Raw genomic sequence first — 23,263 nt, forward strand, 5'->3', positions numbered from 1 at the left:
CCTGGATACACACCTCACTCGGGAAGGCACTAATGCAAGCAGTGTTTGCTAATGAGATCTGATTTTTATGGAGCACTTTCTGTTTTCACAACATGGCCACGTGCTTATTAGAACTTAAGCTTCTTCACAACTGACTGAGAGAGTGCGGCAGGTAGTGTTTACATGTTCAGGGGTGCTTTATTAAAAACTGGATTGCATCTTACACTGGAGGCAATGGAGCCTCAAACCACCTAGGTGATCTGCCTGAGATCACTGGGCTAGGACAGGGGTGGGGGGGGGGGAACGAGGCAGGCTGCTCCCCAGTGCTGTCACTATCCGAAGGGTAATTGCTTGGTGTTTGCAAGCCTTTGGGCTTATTTTGTTTTCCCAATCGTGAAAAGCAGTGGGGTTTTCATTGAGCCACTTCTTTGCTGGTTGTGTTTTTCTCTTTTTGTCGGGTTCAGCTCGTACCAAATCACTGCTGGAAAGAAATGCTGGCGTTTCTGTCTTTGCCTGTTGAGCGTGCTTGCCTTGAATCGGCTCTCGGTGGGCGATGCTGGCTTCTGTGTGGTTCTTGGGTAGAAGGGAAGAGAGTGCATGTCGTCACCCCCCTGTGACTGTCTCATAACCTGGTCTTCTTGAATCCCCCAGATGTTAGTAGGCAGGACGAGGCGGAGGGCGAGTTCAGCGAAGGAGAACACTGGTATGGGAACTCCCCTGAGACTCCATCAGAAGCATCCTATGGGGAAGTCCAGGAGAACTATGCGCTATCCCTGGAGGACCGGATCCAAGAGCAGTCCACATCCCCCGACACCTCCCTGGGCAGTGCCACCCCCAGCAGCCACACGCTGGAACTGGTAGCACTTGACAGTGAGGTCCTTCGAGACTCGCTGCAGTGTCAAGACCACCTTTCGCCTGGAGTGTCTTCTGTGTGTGACGATGACCCACCTAGCTCGAATAAACCTCTGAGCAGCAACTTGAGGCGGCTGCTGGAGGCCGGGTCCCTTAAACTCGATGCCACAGCCAATGGCAGGGTGGAGTCCCCAGTGAATGTTGGCCCCAGTCTGTCATTTTCCCCACCTTCCCACCATGCCCAGCAACTCAGTGTCCTGGCCAGGAAGCTGGCCGAGAAGCAGGATCAGAGTGACCAATATACCCCCAGTAACCGTTTCATATGGAACCAAGGTAAGTGGTTGCCGAACTCAACCACCACCTGCGGCCTGTCCCCAGATTCGGCCATCCTCAAACTGAAAGCGGCAGCCAATGCTGTTCTGCAGGACAAGTCCCTGTCCCGGACAGAGGACAGCCTGAGGTTTGAGTCCTTTTCCTCCCCCTTCAGCTCCCAGTCTGCCAGCTCCACCTTGGCAGCTTTGTCTAAGAAAGTGAGTGAGAGAAGTCTGACCCCCGGTCAGGAGCACCCACCTCCAGCCAGCTCTTTCCTGTCACTGGCCTCCATGACGTCCTCTGCGGCCCTTCTGAAAGAGGTGGCTGCCAGGGCCGCAGGGAGCCTCCTGGCTGAGAAGTCGTCCTTGTTGCCCGATGACCCTCTACCACTGCCGCCTTCTGAGAAGAAGCCAGAAAAAGTCACCCCACCACCACCACCTCCTCCGCCCGCGCAGCCTCAATCCTTGGAATTATTGTTACTTCCGGTTTCCAAGGGAAGAGTCTCCAAGCCCTCCAATTCAGGTATGGAATCTTGTTCGGCCATGGGGCGGGTCGCCTTGACTGTGGGACTCCCCCTCCAAGACGAGGTAGAGTCAAAAAGCAGGAACACAGCAAAACACTTAAAATGGGCAGTGTAATAGTCTTTCATGTGCGTGCTGCAGAAACAGCTGTGGGTTTGAAAAGTAATGAATAATCTCAGCGGCGTGCAGGACTCCCTCCCTTTCATGCACCTCCCCCACCCCTCACCAAGTGCAGACGAGGTCCGCACCAGATACATTTAATGGGGGAAGCTCAAAGCGCCCTGTCAGAGTGCAGGGAGTCTGTGAACACAGGGGAAAACGCTGCTTTTGAAATAGTGGCCAAGGGAAGGCCCTGCTGCCTCTGGCACAAATGGGACTTTTGCATAATCGGTGACTGCCCTGCCCTAATTGATCACAACACACGCCCTTATGTTAGTGTTTTTATTATGTTTTTGTGGAACTTAAGTTTTGTTCACCTATCCTATTCACCTGTAATTTCTTGTCAAATGGAATGCTAGAATTTCTTGCACCTGCTTTACTTTGGTCAAACCCATTCAGATATGAAAGGCGGTGTGTGTGTGTGGCAGTGTAGGGCGGTCTTTTCCCATAGCTCGCTGGCACTCGCAGCCACATCCTCGGGCGGGAGGTTGAATCACTACCGCGCCACCATAGCAATGACTGCGTTTGTGATCAATGCTGGTTCCCAGGATGGCGTAGTTTCAGGTGTTTCTCAAGGCTGTCCTTGAGATGAAATGGGGAAAGGGCCAGAATGAGGCTTTGAAGAGGGGGCTGGGTAATTAATTTTCTGATAGGATAAATCACTTCTGATCCAGAGTCATCTAGCTTAGGGCTATAAGACTGCAGGTTATGTTACTGGGCTCCTTTCTGTCGAGGCGGTGGGTTTCTGAGTGATGTCTGTATTACTTAGTTAACTGACTGACAAAGCCAGTCTCCTGAAGGTATACCTTCATTATTTCAAACTGGTCTTGGCTATAAAAGTCAAGATTTGTGAAAGAAAACTTTTTTACTCAAATAATCAATGAATTTAGAAATGAGAACAAAATCGTGAGTATCTGATGCAAAGTCGGCTTTGTTTGCTTTGCTGCGGGATGCGTCTCCATGGAGAGAAGATGCGCTCCCCTCTGATTTAAATGTGCTTAGCTTCGCCAACATTTCTATGGACTCTGTACTAGAATTTAATGAGAGAGACTTGGAAGAGACATTTACTATTTCAGTCAATGAAGGTTCAGAAGTTACATGGGAGAGGTAGAGAGGCAAAAGGGTCAGAAGTCCAAGGTCATCCTTGGCTAGGTAAGGAGTTTGAGATTAGCCTGGACTACGTGAGACTCTATATCAGGGGGGAACAAAAGAAAAGCTACCCCAAAACAAACAACTACCACCCCACCCCCAAGCTCTGCAGAGAGATCACAAAATTACACACCACCCTGATTTCAAGAAAGATTTTTTTTAAAGCTGCTTCTCAAAATGTTACAAAAAGGGCATATAAAGTTGTCTCTGTTCCAAAGAGTTCCAAAGAACTGTGTGCTGGGGAAGCTGATCCTGTCTCAAGTAATTTAGACACCAGACTTTGCTTTGACCTTCTTTAGGTCATGGAGTCCAGATCATGAAAAAATAGTGTCTTTTAGGTCTGGCTTTCTTCTTTCTTCTTCCTCTTTTTTTTTTTTTTTTTTTTTTTTTTGAGCAGGATTCTGTTGTTGCCAGGTCGTGATGTGTTGAATTTCTTGAGAGTCCAGCACTCAGTAGCCTTTCCGCCCCTCCAGAGAGATGTGACACTCGAGTGGGAGGCTTCTTTCATGTGACCTGCGCCCTCAGCACATGCTACACGGCTCTTCTGAAAGGGGACACGCTAGAGGGAAGATGATGTCCGCTTGCTATAAAGATAAATGTCACACATTGACTCAATTCTCTTTGAAGCCACTGTTCTCTTGCAGCTCAGAATAAAATAAATGGTTTTGATTTTCAAGACCAAATTTCTTGTAGAAAGCCAAAAGGAGTCCCAGGATGCCAGGCTCCTGCTTAAAGGAATAACAGATAGTGTTTCAGAGAGAGGGTCTCCAAAGCATCATTTTGTCCTGACTAAAATTTACATAGACTTCAAAGCAACCTCACCCCAAGAAGCTGACAGCTAAGGCTCTTCACAGGATCAGTCCATGAGGATTTTCTGGACTGCTGTTTCCTTTTGTCTTTATTGGGGCGTTATTAAAATTATTACAGAAGCCTACAAAGTCCAAGGGAAGAGAAGCCCTCTTCCCACCCCTTTCCCCACTCTCCCATCAGATCCACAACTGTTTCAATCTCAGCCCAGAATGATTACATACACAGACTTGCTTAGGAAACTCGATGTTTAACAAGAATCAAATCTGTTGCTGATTTCGAATGTTTTCAGAGAGATTTAAATGTAACATGGCTGTGGCTATCAGACTTCTTTCTTAGTTGTGTTCAATGCTTGTTAAAACATGAATTGATAATGTCACATCCGTAACGGTCTTGCTAGCTATTGCTGTTTCCACCCCCACCTCTTGTCCGCTGAAATGGCATTTGAGAGACATGCCCAAGACATTTCATTACAAGAATTAAAGTCTGGACTGAGGAGTCTAGTGAGGTTGGTGGAGTGCTGGACTCCATGCATGAAGCCCGGGGTTTGAAGCCTGGCACCACACTAACTGGGTGCGATACGGGGTAACTGTAAAGGCAGCACTGTGGAGGTAGAGGCAGGAGGGTCAGAAGTTCAGTCTCCTTCAGCTGTATAACAAGTCTGCAGGCAGCTGGAGCTACAGGAGACTGTCTCACAAAACAAATCAACCTCAAGCAATAGAAAAAAAGATTTAAAAATCTACATATTGTTAGAAAGGTAGATTCATTATATGTATGTATGCACCAAGGTCATAGGTCTGACGTGTTGGTGATAATGAATGTACATGGATTGTATGCATTGAGGGTCCCCTGGCATCTGTGAGCACCGTTTATGTGCATGGTAAGGGGCTATGTGCACATCTACTCAATTGCAAATTATCTTGACGACCAACACAGTTCCAGCATAGGATCTAACCACAAGTGTTTAATTTCAAACCTATAAAAAAAAACCTTGAATTTGTTTTACTAATACTTGAAAGAATAAAACTTTCCATGATTTATTATTGTTATTATTATTTAGCTCTGTGCAGTTCTGCTTTTATTGCCTTGTGGATTGATATTTAGACAAAGGGATAGAACACCGAACTGGAAATTAAGAGGTGGACTCTGATCTCAGCCCTGTCTCTACATGACTGTTCTTCAAATCCCTGCCCAGTTCAATTTCATCGTCTGCAAACCAAGATGTTTAGCATTGTCCTGGGATCCCTGGCTGCTGTAATATCCCTGTGTTTGCTTACTGCTAATTTTCTAGCTCTCTCCACTAACTCTCTAACAAGTCATTATTATCTCCTTCCTCTTCCTCTTCTTCTGAATTAAATACATGTCTTCTTTCCTTTAGAGCTTTCCGTCAGAACTCCAGTAGGATAGCCTCTGTTTTCATTATGATAGTTTCGAGTGTCTCACTCGACTTTACCAGTGATGTACTTTTGGAAGTAGCTAAGGTGTAAATGCACGAACACATATCTGCTTATCCATCCATCCATCCATCCATCCATCCATCCATCCATCCATCCATCCATCCAGGACCATTTCTGGTTGTACCTTGTGGGAGTCATGCCCTTGTGGCTCCGTGCTGGCCCCATCAGCGCTTACCTGCAGACTGTCTTATCTCCCTTCTAGTTCCAACACTCATTTATTCATTTCTCACCACTGTCTCAGCCCAGCCCTTTCGCTTAGCTTCATCACAGGCCAGCACAATTACTGAGTCATGTGTTGAAGCTGGCACTGTCTGGAGCTTTGGCCACACACAGGTAGGATGCCCCAGCCATGTTCCCTCTTCCTCCTCCTCTTTCCCCTTCCATCTTTCTTCCCTATAGAGCCGTATTTGATCCTCTAAAGCTTGTCGGAGCTGAGCTGCATAGTGGGCTCTTGGTCCCATGTTAAGCCAGGTTCCGAGCTGCGGGTTCCCAGGTGTTATGTGCATCTGCGACGGGAAGGGTGTGCCCATCGTCATCCCCCACAGCACAGCCTCCCGTACTGAGTTCTTCCACTGACTGAGGGTGTTTTCTCCCTCACTGTCATTGTCTGTAAAGCAAGCATGTTTTCTCCAGCTGAGCACAGTAGCAGCTCTCTGTGCCCCTGGTCTGTTAGCATCAGGCGGCATGGAATTTTGTTTGCAGTGATGTATTTGAGGGGACATGTTCACTACAAACTAGGTAAGATCATGAACATTGCAGTCTTCATGCTTCCAAAATACGGGGTTCATCCCGGGAAGTGGTCGTATTTCCCAGGCTTTATTTAGATCTGAGCAAAAGCTACAGCAAATTGTTTGCCATATGAGAGAAACTGCATTCTTCCTCCCATCTCTTGTCATTACCAGCATCGTGTACACATGGGATGTCTCCTAAAATGTGAAACTTCTTCCTTGCATAAATGAAAAATGCAAATGTCACCAGGAGCTGCTTGCTGGCACAGTCTGAAAATCTCTCAGTTCATTCTGGTTCCTTTTTCCATTTGGCTCTATCTTCCTTTCCTTCCACCGTAGCTTAAAATCCCAAGCAGAGAGCTAGGGAGGTGGGTCAGTTATAGAGATGGCTACACAAGTGTGAGGCCCTGAGTTTGGTCTCTGATAACCCATATGAAAGTAAGCCCAGTGCCGGGACGGCTGAGACAGGCAGATCCCGAGAGTCATGGTCAGCTGCTCTATCGACTGGGCTCGATCCAAGTTCAGGGAGAGACCTAGTATCAAGAAGATAAGGTGGAGAGTGATGGAGGCAAACACCTGACATTGAGATGTGGCCTCCACACACGTGCTCACACATGACTGCACACACACATATAGACACACAAAATCCCATAGTTATGAGGATAGTTATATTTCAGTCGGTGTCTTCTCATTATCATATTTTCCTCTAGTCTGTCCAAGGACACCCTAATTTATACACAATTCATGTGTATTTTGGTACTAATTAAAACTAAAGCAGCATAGTTTCAAGATGAAATAAGTGGATTTATACGAAGTACTAATATGCAGGGTTTATTATATTTGTGCATTATTTATTTATGGAATCAACTGACTCTCTAAATGCAAGGCTACTAAATGGATGGTACCAGAAAGATTCCAGAGTAAAAAAGTATCTCACACGCAGTACACTTGAAGCTACAGAATTAAGGTGGTGCTGGGGGATGTAACTGAGACCAGAGGTGATCGTGGAGCCAGACAAGGTGATGGGGACTCTGTGATCTGGCAGGGTTCTCGGTGCCTTCCTCTCGTGTGCCATGAAGTTGCTGGCCTGTGGAGGAGGTCTCAGCTTTTCTTTCCCTTCCTATGCTCATTCTGTGAGATTAGTTTCTGGTTGCAAACATGGGAAGCACTCCTGTAAGATAGGGACCTATCACGGCCTGTTTTGTGCATGTCCTGCATATTACTGCAATGTTCTTCTGACCCAGAGTAGACATCACTATTATTTTCTCTTTTCGCTGTATGACAACAGTCTCACCTAGAGGCCTGGTCCAGGTTTTTCTCAACAATCTGTTCAATATACAGGCTTTGGGGACCAAGATACCAGGATGGAGGAAGCAACAGCAGAGAGAGAAAGTGATTCAAAATTGGGGATGGGATGAGATCAACCCAGATAGTCACACAGACAGAGGGAAGCTGTGGACTTTCATGAGTGACACATATAGGCCTGGTCGAGGTGTTTTTCTCAGAGTAGGAACAGCACCCAGCCTCCACACCAATCAGCAGCAGAAGCTGACTTTCCAGTGTCGAGTCAGATGCCATTGCTAGATGCTTGGTTAAGTTAACCAACCAGTGTCACTTATACTTGTATTAGCAAAGTTGCACTTTTTTTTTTTATCTCCTACCCTTATTTCAGAGCCTTTCTGAAAGCCATCCCTTTTAAGTGGCTCTCGGCATGTAGAAACAGAGTTGACTCAATGAATAAATAATGAGATTATCTTAAAGTATGCGCTTGGGGATGTTTCCGTTAAAAATCACAGAAGTGATGTTTGCATTTAAATTCAAATAGTGCGGAAAGATGGGATAGGACACATGCACCCCACATGCACCCCAACTCCTTTCTCGTAGCCACTGTCCAACTGTTGTTGCTGTTTAGAGGTGTCTGGGTGGTGAATCTGCAACATTCTCAGGCAGTAAAAAGATAGCCTGTTGTTGTTGTTGCTGTCGCTAGCTGTTTGTGATCACCGTTTTCTTCTAGCTTCCCTGTTTTCCATTTTGCTCTAGTATTTCAAAGCAGATGAAACATCATATCTGTTTGCTTGTAAATACTCGCAGAGTAGCTACAGCAGGTAGCTACAGCTACCAACGCCGTTCCACTGTCCCATCTAGCAAAAGCGACCATTGCTGCAGAGCGGTAGCAAGCGCCACCTCTCCTATTCCGTTTCTGATCTCAGAAACGGTTCTTACCAGAGTCTAGTTTACACAGGATCCAAATAAGTGTCACGCTTTCCATTTGTTTTTGTGCATCCCTTTTTGCTTTCTTTTTAACCATAATCCCTTCCCATTTGTGTGCATGTATATGCTCATGAAAAAACTGTGTAGGAGCATGCCAAGGCCAGAGGGCTCTGCTGCATGTCTTCTGATATGCCATCTATGAATTATTGTCATAAAATGTAATCAAGCCTCAAACAGCAGTTTGTCAGAAATAGAAGTAATAATAATAATTTTTAAAAAACCAAACATGATATGGGGATGCAATCAGCCATAGAGTATAAGGGATTCCTTAGGACAAATGACCCAGGTTTTTTTTTTCCAGCATAAATGGCAGTGAAGACAGGGGCTTCACTCGGTAAAGTGTTTGCCTTTTAAGTATGAGGACCCAAGTTACATGAAAGCAAGGCTTGGCAGTGCATACCCATAATCCCATTGCTGGAAGAGCAGAGACAGGAAGATCCCTGGAGCTCGCTGACTAGTCAGTCGGGACAGCGAGTTTCAGATGAGTAAAAAGTACAAAGAAATTGGAGGTGTATCTCAATTGAGAAAGGAGTTCTTGGTTCAACCCCAAGGCCACACACACACACACACACACACACACACACACACACACACTAGCAGGCACATACAGACACACACACACACACTCTCAACTGCATCAGTTTTTACTCCCCACAACCTTCGATTGTGGAGGTTCGGTGATGGATCAGAAATTCAGTAGTAGTATCTCAACAGAGACACTTCCTTGCGGGGATGGTGCAGGAGACAGAGCAGAGCTGCACTTAGAGAAAGCAGTTGGTTTGTTTGCTTCCCTAAAAATTGAAAGTGTTTGTCCTGGCCTGGTGTGTCTCCTTCTACAGAAGGTAGCCAGGACCCGTGCAGATCAGAGAAAGTCCGTACACATTGTTGGAGGCAGGCGGAGGGACAGGCATAAGAGGATAAAAAAAAAAAAAAAGCCCTGAACTGAGGACCCCCTGACAGCTAAATTGGCAACTGCCTCTGTCTGCATGAGCCACAGCTAAACAAGTCAGCAGTGGGGAGCTGAGATTTGTCTTCACTGGAGGCCAGCGTGTGAGGTTTCCGCCAGTTGTTTGGTTTGCTGTGTGAATGTGCATTATTCTTTGTCCCATACGCTTGCTCTATTTCTCACTCATTTCCAAGAGGGAATTCAGATCTAGGCTCAGGCTTCTCTGGCTCTGGGTGTGTTGGGGGCCAGAGCCAGCGTCTCTGCAGATGTCCTGTCCGTATATGGCAGCCTTTGGGAGTAAAGATGTCACAGGCAAGATGAACAGCGGTGGCCAGATGGAATCCTATGGAAGTGACTAGCTGAATATGGGTTTCTCCCTAAAGAAAAGTGGCCTTAAAACTTTCCCCATGCTTCTAATCATAGAATCGCCAAATGGGGTAATGCCAGAGTCATTTTTAGTGCTTTTTAATATAGTGGTACATGTCCGTTGCAGTCAGATGCAATGTGCCTTTTTGTTTTCCTTAATTTTGCTTTTTTTCCTCCCTCTTCCAAGTCCCAGAAGAAGAGAGCGGGAAGCCTTTCCAGTGTCCAATATGTGGCTTGGTTATAAAAAGGAAGAGTTACTGGAAGCGGCATATGGTGATACACACAGGTTTAAAAAGCCATCAGTGTCCGCTCTGTCCATTCCGCTGTGCTCGCAAGGACAATCTCAAATCCCACATGAAGGTAAGGCATTTGTGGATGGAGATAGCGGCCACTTCCTGTCATGGAGCAAGTCCAACACTAGCACTGGGGTGTGAGGAGAATGGAGAGATGTAACACAAGTAATAAAAACTCAGACAGAAACTGGGGTTCAACCTGAAGGTCAGAAAAGAGAACAGCCAAGCTGCTAGCTCTTACCTTGATCTCAGTCCAAAAATGGGGACCCTGCCTCCAGGAAACCTCAGAATGAGAATGTGTCTGAGAGCTGTCTCCTCCCATTTTATAATCCTCTTTAGTTCTGGGATTAAGGGCCTGCACCACTACTGTCTGGTTTCTGTGGCAAGCTAGTGTGGTTACTGGGACTAAAGGTGTGTGTCATTGCTGCCTGGTCTGTTAGTCTGGCCAGTGTGGCTGTTTCACTTTTCTGATCTTCAGGCAAGCTTTATTTATTAAAACACAAATGAAATGCCACCACAGAGAGGTTCTTCCTTGGTCTTAGGATCAGGTTCTTGAGACCATATGTGTTTGAGTTAGCACATCTTGGGGTGACACCGAACTTCCAAAGAAGTTCTTTTTTTTCCTTTTCCTTTTTTTTTTTTTTTTGGTTTGTTTTTGTTTTTTTCAAGACAAGGTCTTTATGTGTAGCCCTGTCTGTCCTGGAACTCACTCTGTAGATCAGGCTGGCCTCAAACTCAGAGATCTGCTTGTCTCTGCCTCCCGAATGCTGGGATTAAAGGCGCGCACCACCACCACCTGGCTTTCATCATTTTCAATGTCCTATTAAAAACAGTTGTGAGGTCTAGGGAGGGCTCGGCAGTTAATCACCTGACAGGTTAGCATGAGACCAAGTCCCAGTTCTCAGAAACCACTGTAAGTGGTGGGCAGAGGGTGGCTTATTCCTTGTAGTCCTACCCTCAAAAGACAATGACAGACTTTTCCAGAACAAGCTGGATAGGTAAGACCAGGCCATATCAGTTCTCTAGTGTGACTGAAGAACTTGCTTCAGTGAATAAGGCAGATGAGTGACCGAGGATCCTGACCTCAGTCTAGGGCTTCCACATGCAACTGTACACACGTGCACATGTGTGTGTAAACATGCGCGTGTGCACCCATACACACGCGAACACATACACACACGAAACACGGAAAACAGAACTGATTGGGAAGCTCATACCTGTCATATTCTTGAAGAGAACTGACTAGAATCCATGCTCAGAAATGAGGGGAAGCAGGCAATATAGAAGTAGCTCTTTTATACTGAGGTTTTCTTACCACTTCGGGGATGGGAAGAGGGGCACTCATGAGGTCACAAGAGCTTAAAGCCTTGACTTTGACAAAGACCTGAATTGAAATCCTCCCAGCACTGTGCTGGCCAAATAGGCCTGGGCAAGTCACCACCAGGCTCTCAGTTTTCCCTTCTATGAAATGGGAGGAGCAGATACAGCAGCTGTCCTTAGTTCAAGGAGACAGCCACAGCAAAGTGCCTGGCTTAAGGTGTTTGGAATCATCACCTGGCGTCTTGTTACTATACCGATAACTCCGGTGTGACTTAGACATACCATCATGTGTAAGGTGTTTCTTCTCTGGGTAAGTCTAATGGGTGTTTGTTTATGTCGAAGCCTTGCATTTGAATCTTTCTGCATGCATCAGCCATTGCTCAGAATTGAAGTCTGGGAAGTGCAGGCACACAAAATTTCTGTTCGCTACAGCAAATGGCTTAGCAGATTTTTTTTAAAAAGTAAATCCATGATGTAATTTGTTTTCTATCATTTGCCCTTTTCTCCTGGGGTCAGCAGCTATCCCTGTATCTTCAGAATTCATTTAAGTAGTTCTGGTTGACTGAATTATTTACGGAGGCTACTTAGTTATTATCGAAGCCCTCCTCTTCCTCATTCTCCTCCTCCCTAGGTAAAGCCTTACACTTTAAACCTGTAGCATCCAGACTTCAAAAGGAAGCCCTTTTAAACCTAGAACCTGCTTTAGTGACTGGATCCTAAGCTGTGTTTAAAAATCAGGTCTGGTGAATTTCAAGCTTCAGCGAGCAGAAAACTTGCATCTACCCTGACACCTTGTAAATTTGGTTTCAGCTCAGGGTCACTTAAAACAACCTATTTATAAACCCATGGAAAAAGGCTGGGTTTCAATAGCAGGCACTGCTGACCCCGATGTCACAGGGAGATGAGCTGGAGCCTTGATGACAGAGGCAGACGGCCGTGGCAGTGCCGCAGATGAGAGCTGCCCGGGCTCGGCGGGTCGTGGGGTCCTGAATGCTTTCAGAACAAATCAATAATCACTACAATAAAGCGGTTGTGTGAAATCGCTTCTTTATTCAAACTCATGGTGTCCTAACCTGTTGAGCTACGACTCCTTTGGATAGGAACTGTGAGGAGCGTTTATGCAAGTTTAATTTTATCAAAGGCATATTTCTTCTCCCTTCTTTCCTCCTCCTGTTGCCTTAAAACATTTTTTTAATATAATATAATTTAACTTTGCAAAATTTGGCAAGTATTTTCCCCATAGGAATGTTGTGGTGTGGTCTTACGCACACACATATTCTGCTTTCTTTACCGGGGCTGTAGATGTGGGGAATTTTTCTAAAATGAATTTTATCTGAGAAGTAGGGAAGTCTAGCCAAAGGTTAAGATATGACTTTAGCTTAGTGAGAGTCCATGAGTTAAGACTTGTAACCATTTAGTAGTATGGTTGAGACCCTCTAAACCTCTGTTGCCACGAACGGAGAGCACAAACACGGTCTTTCTCACTGCATAAGAGTTAAATGAGATCGTTCGCGTAGAGCCTTGATCTAGAGCCCGGTGTGGAGAAGCAACTGTCAGCAAATATAGCCAACATGGTTAGAGTTATCCAAAAGCCGTCTGAAAATACATTAACGTTTACGTTTAGGGAAAATGAATGAAATGCTACAAGAAATTACTCCAAAATAAGTTTTATGGCTTCCTTCTTTTTATGATCTCTTTTTAGTACTGAGAATTTACAAAAACTGATACAAAGAATATGAAATTGGCCATTTATCTCATCCCGCAGAAGTAGCCATTATCTTCAGGATATATAATCTCCTATATTGATTATATTGGTTTATGTCAGAAAAACAGAGATTCCACTTTATTTGCTCAACAAATTCAGTAGTTATTTTGTTCCTATGCAGGTCTAGGAACTATATACATACATAAAATTGCAAGCCTGCATTTTCTCCATAATTTATTGTGCAAACGTCTTTATGACCATCTGCACGAGGAATTTGAAAATGCCTCCAGCTTCCTCACCGTGTCTTAGATCTCATGAGGTCTGCTGCAGCTTTGCCCGATGAGCGAGCATGCAAGAATCATATGTAAGGGTCACAGCTGAAACTGTATAGAAAAGGCACAGAGCGGTAAAGATGGAGAGCACCAACGAAGTAACAGAAGGAACTTGGACCAGCGGTCACACTCGAGTTCTGCCCTTCCGAGTCCGAGGTCACCATTTTGAGAGCTTGGGCCACTCATAAGACCCTCACCTGCCGAGCCTGGTCCACTAAGAGGTTGGATATAGATACTCCCTGGAATTTCTCCAAGTCTTGAAATACTTTAACCTAAGTATCCCAAATCTATTTACCCAGGAGGTGGCCTAAATATCACTTCACCTGGTCCAGTGAGAATATTGTGCATGGGCCAGCATTTCTTCTCGCTAGAGTCCAAGAGGGACTTCAGAGCACGCGTTGGGATAAAGGGAATCAGAATTATAACAGAAAAGCCCTCTTTTTTCAGAAGAAGAGGGGTTTGCTGCCACTGGTAGGGACAGTGCTTCCCTCAAAGGCCACATGTAAGCCAAATTTCAGGTGGGAAGGCGTGTCTCGGATAAATTAACAGGTGCCAGAGTGGAGCCAATCCTGTTTTTCCTTTCATTTCACACTGATTTCCCTAAAGCTAAGTACACCAAGGCCAGGTTGAAGAGGAAAAGGAGCCTCAAGAAATCTTCCATACAGCGCCCCTTCTCAGCCTTTCCCTCTCCCCTTGATTTCTTAACCCAGGCTCTCATCTGCACCATTTCTTCTTCCATGGCTTTTGGAGCGTCTGTTCTTGGATTAGCTCCTCTCTGGGGTCAGTAGATGTGAGCACACTTCTGAAATGGAATCTGCCCTGTGGCGCCAGGCTCAGGAACGTGGAAGCTTCCTGCCTGGTGACCTTTACCATCTGGCTCTGGGCATGCCTGTGTTGTTACCTGCAGGAACCCTTGAGGCTGTGACCTGAGACCTCCAAGGGGCTTCTTCCTAAATGACTTGGGCTGAGGGGCTGATGGGGGAGTGTCTGGATCCTGTGAAAATGGAACTGGAAGGCTCAGTGTGCGGTGAAGAAGGGGAGGGGCCTACTGCAGGAAGGAGAAGTGGGTGTTCCTCACCTCTGCCCTCTGCTGGGGCACAGGAGACGCCTTTCAATGAGCAGGACTCCATCACAATTGCATTTAAGCTTTTATGGTTGTTTCTGTTGAGAAGCATAGGATTCAGGGGCCCAGAATATCTTTTGTTGTTTTTTGCAGGAAGCCACAGCGGGGTGCTGTGGCAGCAGGATCTCACGATTAACTTTTAATTTCTTTGCTTTTGTTGGTCACTTAACATTATTTAAAGTGTGTTTTGGCTGGTGAAGAATGCTTTTGGATTTCATTCAGAAGGCATAAACAGCTGTAGTAAAACTTGCTCTCTTGGAAAGGAGACCTAAGCAGAGTGGCCAGGTGATGCAGACATTGAGCAAATGAGCCCTTAGCTTCGTTGAGACCCAGGTTCAAATCCCACTCAGGTCACCCCTGACCTATGGAGCGTCAGTCTTGTTTTGAGTGCTTACGTTCTTGTCTGGACTTCCCCAGATCATTTGGCATAGATCTCCTGCACTGGCAGCTCCTCCTCGAGGGAGGATTGGTCCTGAAATAGCAGGTTGTAGCAGGTCAGTGCTGAAGCACGTTGTCCAGATGAATGGGGAAGTCACAAGTTTAGGAACACCTGCCAGCTCGAAGCCTGGCTCGGGCCAATGCAATGATTTTCTCACTTTTTGAGGCACTAAATTTGGTAGTGACAGGGAGACAGAAAAGTTTCCCTCCGTTTTTACAGGTCCTGGGTGTAAGCAGGTTTGGAGCTGCATGCGCAAGGCTGTCCTGGCTCTGCACGCCGACAGACATCCTCCAGAGCCTGTGGCGACTTTTGAGCTGGGCATCCTCCTACCCAGAGGGGGTTTCTCCTGTTTTCCTTTCTTCATATGGAACTGGATTCTAGATACTTCTTGGGGCCTGGGGAGTTCCATGTCCCCTTCTGTGAAGCCAAAATATCTTGGAGACATTTTTTTTTCCTCCATTGTGTTGGCAAAGCAGCAGTCTCTGGATTGGTGTCCCAAGAATTTAACGAAAGGTTATGTCTTTTTGGTCCCTGACTTCTGATTACATCATTTCGCAAGGTATATCAAGTGCGATCATGTGACTAGCTTATTAGAAAGCTTCTACCCAAGCCTGCATGGAGACTGTCAGGATGGAGTCCTAGCCTCCACAGGCCCACTGTGTGTTTCAGGAGTGACTTTATCCAGTGCACTGACATGAACAGCGTCTCTGGTGCGTCTCTTCCTTGGCCTGTCTGGGGTGCAGGACTCACTGGTGAACATGTGACCACAGACAGGCATTTTCTGTAAGCTCATGGCGACCAGTTCAACTCTCCTTCTTCTCTGGCAGGTTCATCAGCACCAGGACCGGGGAGAGACCTTTCAGTGCCAGCTGTGCCCTTTTACCTCCTCACGCCACTTCAGCCTGAAACTGCACATGCGTTGCCATCAGCACTTCCTGAGGACAGAGGCCAAGGTGAAGGAGGAGATCCCAGACCCAGATGTCAAGGGATCTCCCCACCTCAGTGACAGTGGCTGCCTGGGGCAGCAGAGGGAAGGAGGAGGGACAGAGCTAGTGGGGACCGTGATGACGTCTAATACTCCAGAGAGGACTGGCCAGGGTGGGGCTGGCATGGCACCTTTGCTGGTGAAGGAGGAACCCAAGGAAGATAACGGCCTGCCTGCCTCCTTTACCCTGAATGCTGCCGACAGGCCCGCCAACCACACAAAGCTGAAAGACCCCTCCGAGTTTGTGTCCAACAGTGCAGCAGCATTGTTCAGCCAGGACATCTCGGTTAAGATGGCCTCCGATTTTCTCATGAAGCTGTCAGGTACTTGCCCTAGGGTTGTTCTCTCCTTGCTCCTCTGTACGATAAGACTATAGGGCTAGGCGACTTCAAGCTTCCTTGAGCTCCAATACTTCATGCGCTGATATATTTTCTTTTTCCTTTCCTCTTTCCCTTTATCCCACCCCTTCCTTTTTTTATATTTTGTTTTGGTGATTCTTTGAAAACAGACTTACTTCTGCTCGGGTCTGGAAACAATAGGGATTGCCCCTACTCCTGCCCCGATTTGGGCTCTTCCTTGGGGGCACTTGGTGGGGAGTAATCTATGTGTCTTTTGCTTCCTGCAACCTTGGGTCTTTAGTTGGCTTGCCTGCTTTGCGCCGCTGTCTCTGAAGTGTGGGTCTCCCTTTTTGATGCTCAGGGTCTGTACTGTTGTAACCGCAAAGCTTTTTGAAGAACATATACAAAAGTTTACCATGAGGAATTACAGACTTTTCTTACACAAAGGCTAAAGGTTACCATGAGTTTCTCGGGATCTTTGTATTAGGGTAAAACATCCCTAGGATATCCTGGTTTACACATGTTTGTGCTGTGCATTTTCATGGCATTAACATTTACCTTGTTGTGTAATCTCTGGAAATATGTCACGCTCCCAAACTGTATCATTAAAGGACAGAGTTCTTGCCAACCTGCTGCCCAACCTCCACTAACCACCATTTTACCTTCTCCCTTTATGAACTTGACCGGTGTAAGCTCCCCAGGAAAGTGGAATTTAAGAAAAAATTTCAAACATCCTTCCCAGCTGCCCTCACCCTCATGCCCTTTGAACAGAGGCTGATGTATAGGTTATAAAAATAAGTCTTGCTAATGGACATTGTTTTTCATCGCCAACACAGTGTGTATGTTTTCTCCTCGGCGACTTTGATGAGCTGGCGATGCTGCGCTGGAGTGGAGCGTAGCTGGATGTTTGTCTTACCCTCCGGAGCAACAGCACACGTAGGCCTATGCTGGTTTTGAAAATGCGATTTTAAATTTTAAAGGCATTGCCAGGGTGGAGAAAGGTCGGTTGAGAATGGGTTCTGTCTGTCAGTGAAGGTGGCAGTCCCCAGGATGATTTCCAAATGCCATTTCGGCTCTCTGGAGATTGACAATACCCTTTAAATGGAGAATAATTGGTCACCGCCTCCCTTTAAATGGACCATGCGTCGTATTTCACTAAATGTCATTGCCAGGTGAATGAGAGGCACAGCTTCACTCTGAAGTCCCTTTGCTCCGTGACACTTCAGTCGGGTCTTTTGGAATGTACTTCCTTACCCTGATCTTTGCCCCTCAGCCATGGGAGACATGAGTAGGGGCGACGGAGGAGGGAAGCGATGAAAAATGAGACAGCCAGGAAATGATCCAAGATGGAAGGGAGCAGGGAGGCTGAAGGATGCACTGTGAGACTGAGAAGATCCATTGCCTGGACCGGTCTCAGGCGTCTGTTTCATCTGGCCCAGGTTCCCGGTCCTTGCCTTCTTCATGTCAGCCTGAGGGAAAGCAAGATGCTACATAGTCAGATTTTTGTATTTAAATTTTCACCAAAATATGAGGGAAATGGTCCTCATATTTCCCTCATATTTTTCCCTTGGTCCTTCCAGATCCTTTAGCATGCCACCTGTAGGGACCCAGGCATGGTGGTGATTGCCTACAATCCCAAGACTTGGAAGAAGGCCAGACTAGGTTTCATAAAACCCTGTCTCCCCAAATGGTAACAACAATGAACGAACCAGGATGTTACCCATGGGTTGCCGCTTTTCTGGGCTCTTACGGCGCAATCCCAGGAGAAGGAAGCCACGTTCATTTAACATAGTTTAGCATGGTAGATGTTTCCTTACTTAAGAGACAAGAACAAACTGAGCAGGGGGTACATAGCATGTAGTAAGGTGGGGTCCCTTTCGTCAGGACCCAGATCCTTTCCGGGCTGCCTGGCAGGCTTGATCTTGGGCTGGGACACTGAAGTCTGATACAGGGCTCCCGCTGTGTTCCTCTGAGTGGTAGCCCTTCCCATCCCACCAGATACCGGGCTGTGATTATTAGCTCCAGAGCGTCCCGGTGAGAAAAGGCTTCAGCTGCTTACAGCCAGAGCTTGGAACAGCAGAGGCAGAAGGAGAAGCAGTTTGTAGGCTGGGGTGAAGCATCGTGTGCCAAAGCCGCGTGTATATAGTGGTCTGTTGTTTTCAGTTGCTGATGGGGGGTTGCTTACAGTTTGGCCATGGGAGAATTTCCCAACTGATCAATTGGCATAAGAAAACAGATAGCAAAGGCACACTGTTTATGCAAAAGGCCCATGCAGCTATTTTATGGTGGCTTACTAGAGGTCCTGAAACCTGACTTGTATGCACTGTTACCTAGCAACCTGTTATAAAGTCACCAGGGAGCGAGATGCATCGGTAATTTTTTTGTGTGCATATTTGGATGTAAATGTAAACTTGGTGACTGTGGCAGTGCTGCCCACGGGAGGAGAAGTTATGTTAAAAGGAAAGGAATGTGTTTTTCTGCAGATTCCCCCCCACACTGGCTGTGTGATTGGTCTGGCCTGCTGCTGACTGCTGGGCTTGCTGTGTGCTCTACCTGGCTCTCTTAGTGGCTGCCATTCAGGGACACAATCCCAGGGAGCTGTGGCTGAGTTTCTAGCTCTCCTTGCCCTCAAACAGTGTGGCCCAGTGGTCAGCCCCAGGCCCTGTCCGTTGCTCTCATAATGGCGCCATTGTTCCTGCACGGTTCCCTCTGGGGCTCTGTCCTTGCACCTGCTGGTACGATCGGTGCAGCTGTTCCTGGGCACCCATCCTGGGAGTCTCTGTGTCCGTTCACGGTCTACAGAAACGGAGCACAGTTCAAGCGTGCAGACACTTACTTGTTTCCAAAGGAGAGAAAGAAAACCCCTGATGCTTTTTGCTCCTTCGGTTAAAATCAAGCATAAAACTCACCGAATGGAGCCCCCTAAGGTTCACAATCACTGAGAAGGACGCATTGCAGTTTTAAATACACTCTAACCCAGCGGTTCTCAACCTGTGGGTCATGACCCCTCCAAGGGTCACATAACAGATATCCTGTATATCAGATATTTATGTTATGATTCATAACAGTAACAAAATTTCAGTTATGAAGTAGCAACGAAACAATTATATGGTTGGGGGTCACCGTAACATGAGGACCTGACTTAAAGGGTCACAGCGTTAGGAGGGTTGAGGACCATGGGCAACTCTCCCTCAGTTTGGAGGTTTGCTGGTTATAGGCTTGTGGAATAAAATCCCTTCTCTGGACCTGCAGCTGTTTTCCCCAGTGAAGCCTGACAGCATCCCTCAGTCCTTGAGGACAGTGTTCCCTAGATCCAGGCTCACCATCAAGGTTGATCAGCCCAAATGCTGGCTTTCTGCATTATTGGGGAAAAAAATAATTTCGTAGACTTTTCTCGGGGGTTTGGGCCTGGGAGGCAGGCTTTCAGGGCGGTAGGTGGTTCTGCTGTTTACACAGCTCTTTCCTGGAAGCCAGAAGACGTATGCAAATTATTGGATAACAGGGTGACCTACCCCTGGTCACATGACTGGGAGTGTTCCTCGGAGAGGTGCTTACCCAGGAAGCTATGGCTCCTGTTGACCCTGGGCCTGTCTCCTGTGGCCAGCAGCAGTTCGTAAGCTCCATGGCTAGCGAGCCCTACCTAGGGAGTTTCTGTAAAATACCAGAGCCCAAAAATGATGTTTTAATTAATTGGTCTGGGGTAGGTCCAGACGTTGGTATTTTCCTTGCATTCCTCTGGTGATTCTAACAGGCACCCGGGACAAAGTTCAGCTGATAGGTGACAGGTAGTGGGCACCCTGGGCTGGAGACCCGGCACGGTCTGGAAATGGCTTGCCTTGCATGCACGAAGTCCCAGCTTAGATCTCCAGCACCACATAAACTAGAGAGAGTGATGCAGGCCTGTTATATTCTAACACTAGGGAAGTGGAGGCCGGAGGCTCAGTTTACTTCACAGCTGTATAGAGAATTAGAAGCCAACCTGGACTAGAGGAGGAGTATTTCAAACAAGCCAAACAACCCTGCAAACAAGCAAACAAGCAACCCTAACTCGATACTTGGTACAGTGTTTTTCAGTGTAGATCAGAATCCCTGAGTATAGCCCAGCTTTCATTTTATCTGAGCCCATGAAAAGACATGCTGTTGTAGGTTGAGTCCGAGACGCTACCTCATTATGGACCAAGGTTGACATGAAGGGGAAGCCTGTGTGAGTTGTGTTCATGAACCCTATGGTTTTCTTCCAGAGGGTTCATGGCAGGAGACGTTGTCCAGTCTGAGAATCCCCAGAGTAGACTGGAAGCTTCCAAATTCTGGGGATTTCAGTCAAGTGTTTATCTGAGCAAGCCTGAGGACATGGGTTTAATTCCCCAGCACCCATGTAAGAGTCTGTAATCCCCCCGAGATGGAGAGAGACAGGTGGGTTGCTGAGGTTCACTGGCCAGCCTGTCCTAAGAGTCAAGTTCCCAGACAACATGGTGGATGCCTCCTAAAGGTTAACCTCTGACCTGTGCATGTACCACTGCACCTCACACCAACACATGTGCACAGGAACATGTGCACACAAAAAAGCTGTGCGCATCCTCATCAGAGGACCAAATTACAAGCTCCTGCCTTACACTCTTTTTTTCTTCAAGATGCCATTTTTCAAGATAGAAATTTAATTCTAACTCCCCAGATTATAACCAAGCAGCTAGTTGACAGAAACTTGGCACCTCACTTGTTGGCAAGGGATATCTTTTTGTCCCTGGCTTTCCAAAATAAAAGATATAAGTCATTTCAACTATTTTTAATCTAGAAACTGACAAAAAAAGTTTTGTACTGTCTCCCGCATTCTATTAGCTCTATAAACCCGACACCAGAATACTTTTAGGTCGGAAAGATGGACCTTCTGAAACACCGACTCACGCTCAGCCTCACAGAGACAGCTGTGAACAGGCACTTACTCAAGTGTTTCTGGCTTAGGGGCCTCGGCTGTAAAACAGTGTGAGTTTTCTAGTAGAAATGACAGATGCCCACAGACGTGCCTATGCCATGCCTTGTTGTTTCCCAGAGGCCTTTGTTCTCCATCTATTGCTTACTATTTTGATGCATTTGGGAGTAACAATCGGGCTTATGTATAAATGTTAGCACTCCTGCTGGTGATAGCCAGCCAACCAAGCCATGCCCATTGCCTGGCAGCTCTGATGGCCTTCTCAGCCGCATCTTAACAAGTGGGCCTTCTTCCATGTAAATGGCAGTCTTGTGTCATTCACCCCTGAGACATCGGTGCTGGGAGCCAGGGACTCACACATCACCATGGGGGCATGGTTCCCTGACTGGGCTGTTTGATAGTCGCTTTTAAGGTTTGGTTTAGCCCTTCTGTTCAGTCCTGCCTAGGCACTCTCAGGCCACGTGACTAAATTCCTCGTGTGAGCAGCTGCAGGAGGGTAGTATATGAGTAGACAGCCTGAATGCTCTTTTGAAACTCTGGACTTTATTGAACTTGGTGATTCCTCTGGGGGAGGGGGGGAAGCCCAGAAAGAGAGAGAGAGGCTATGTCTTCCTTTTAATGACTTGCTAGTGCAGGGGACAGACAGACTTATACACAAGCAGAGCCTGGAGCTGAAGTTTGTGTGGATGGAGACTGGGAGGCTTTTACTTGCTGCTGCTCTATCTGTGTCTGTAGTGCTGACTTTGCTGTGTTGAGCTTCTTGGAGTCTCATAACTGCGTGATTATTGTTATCACTCCATTTTACAGATAGGAAACTGAGAAAGGCTTAAAGATCCCTTTCATATTTACACAGCTAATAACTACACAGACGGGGGTTGAAATCCAGGCTGTGTGCTTCCAGTGTTCCTGGGCCAAACGTGTCCATGCCCCAGACTGCAAAGTAAAGACGTCACCATCCAGGAAGTTATTATGTTCTCTGCCCTTGGCCAGCCTCTCCAACACAGTGCCTTCCTGTGACTCTTGTATGGCAGGCACCTTTGAAAATTGCATTAATTTTTTTGTGTGGTACTGGGCATGGAACCAAGGGCCTTATGCATGCTAGGCAGCCTCCCTAGCACCAAGCCACGCTCCAGCCGTGGAAGTTGCATTACTATTTTAGGCTTCTACAGATAGAGTGGTAACAAGCCAGCTTACATTCCAGACCTTCCCTAGTCAGTCCTCAAACACGTTACGTCATAACAGCGGAAAGGTGAGGGCTGGCGTTCAGATAGTTTTTTCCCTCCCTGTGCTGCGTATGGACAGCTAGTTCTATAGTAGTCACCAGAATACTTTTTAAAAACATATTACATTTTCCTTATTTATTTTGAATGTGTGGAGTGGGGGACACAGCACGAATGTGGAGGTCAGGGGACAGCGGACGGGAGCCAGTTGTTTCTTCCCCTCTGCCCTGGGGGCTCTAGGGATTGAGCTCAGGTCGTCAGGCTCGTTGGCAGGTCTTTACCCCAGAATAATGTTTTACCTTGGCAGACCTTTGGAAAAATTTATCATAGACAATTGTATCCTTAACACGGAACCCCAGCCTTTCCTTTCCTTCTGCCCTGTTGTTATCATTGTCACTTCTACTGCTGGTGTAAGAGCATCACTAACCAGACGTGTTTTCTGGGAACCAGGCACTGTGCCAACAGCCTCTTGCAACTCCTCATTTAACCTCTGCAGCACAAGAGGGTCAACACTAAACCTGTTCTAGAGACGGGAAAGCCGAGACTGGAAGGGTTCAGCTGTTAGAAACCCGAGCACAGATTCAGCCCTGGCTGACTACAAAGGCTTGGCTTGTGACCACTTAATTAGCTATTACCTAATTTTTATTTCTCGGTTAAGCGAACTGTCTTTTGACCTCCGTCTGCTCCACTGTTTGTTTTCCTTGGCTTCAAATCATGGCATCTTTTCTAATGCATGTGCTTTTAGTCACTAATCCAGTTACTCTCTCCCCCACGCCTTCAGAATACATCTATATAGACCCTTCTTTCTGGGTAGGGTCCATAGCATCCCTGGATATCTCGCCCTTCCAGCTTCCGTCCCCCTGCCCCACTTCAAGCCCTTCAAAAAATGCTGATGTTTCTGCTCCAGTATTTCTCCATAAGTGAGGCCTGGTTATCTAACTTTCCTGTCTTTCTTTCTTTCTTTCTTTCTTTCTTTCTTTCTTTCTTTCTTTCTTTCTTTCTTTCTTTCTCTTTCTCTCTCTCTCTCCCTTCCT

At 46.7% G+C, this 23,263-nt stretch overlaps 1 protein-coding gene across 6 annotated transcripts in view; it reads left to right on the top strand.

The window, feature by feature from the left end:
- The window catches only part of Znf827 (zinc finger protein 827), a 174,250-nt gene that overhangs the window by 34,166 nt on the left and 116,821 nt on the right, over positions 1–23,263 (top strand). For all 6 annotated transcript variants that reach the window (XM_005345384.3, XM_026777695.1, XM_026777697.1 and 3 more), the window contains exons 2-4: positions 631–1,665; positions 9,735–9,907; positions 15,587–16,067. In XM_005345384.3, coding sequence (XP_005345441.1) covers positions 631–1,665; positions 9,735–9,907; positions 15,587–16,067 — 1,689 coding nt within the window. The remainder of the gene's footprint in view (positions 1–630; positions 1,666–9,734; positions 9,908–15,586; positions 16,068–23,263) is intronic.

The sequence above is a fragment of the Microtus ochrogaster genome, chromosome 4 (genome assembly GCF_000317375.1).
Source record: "Microtus ochrogaster isolate Prairie Vole_2 chromosome 4, MicOch1.0, whole genome shotgun sequence".
NCBI classification, from domain to species: domain Eukaryota; kingdom Metazoa; phylum Chordata; class Mammalia; order Rodentia; family Cricetidae; genus Microtus; species Microtus ochrogaster.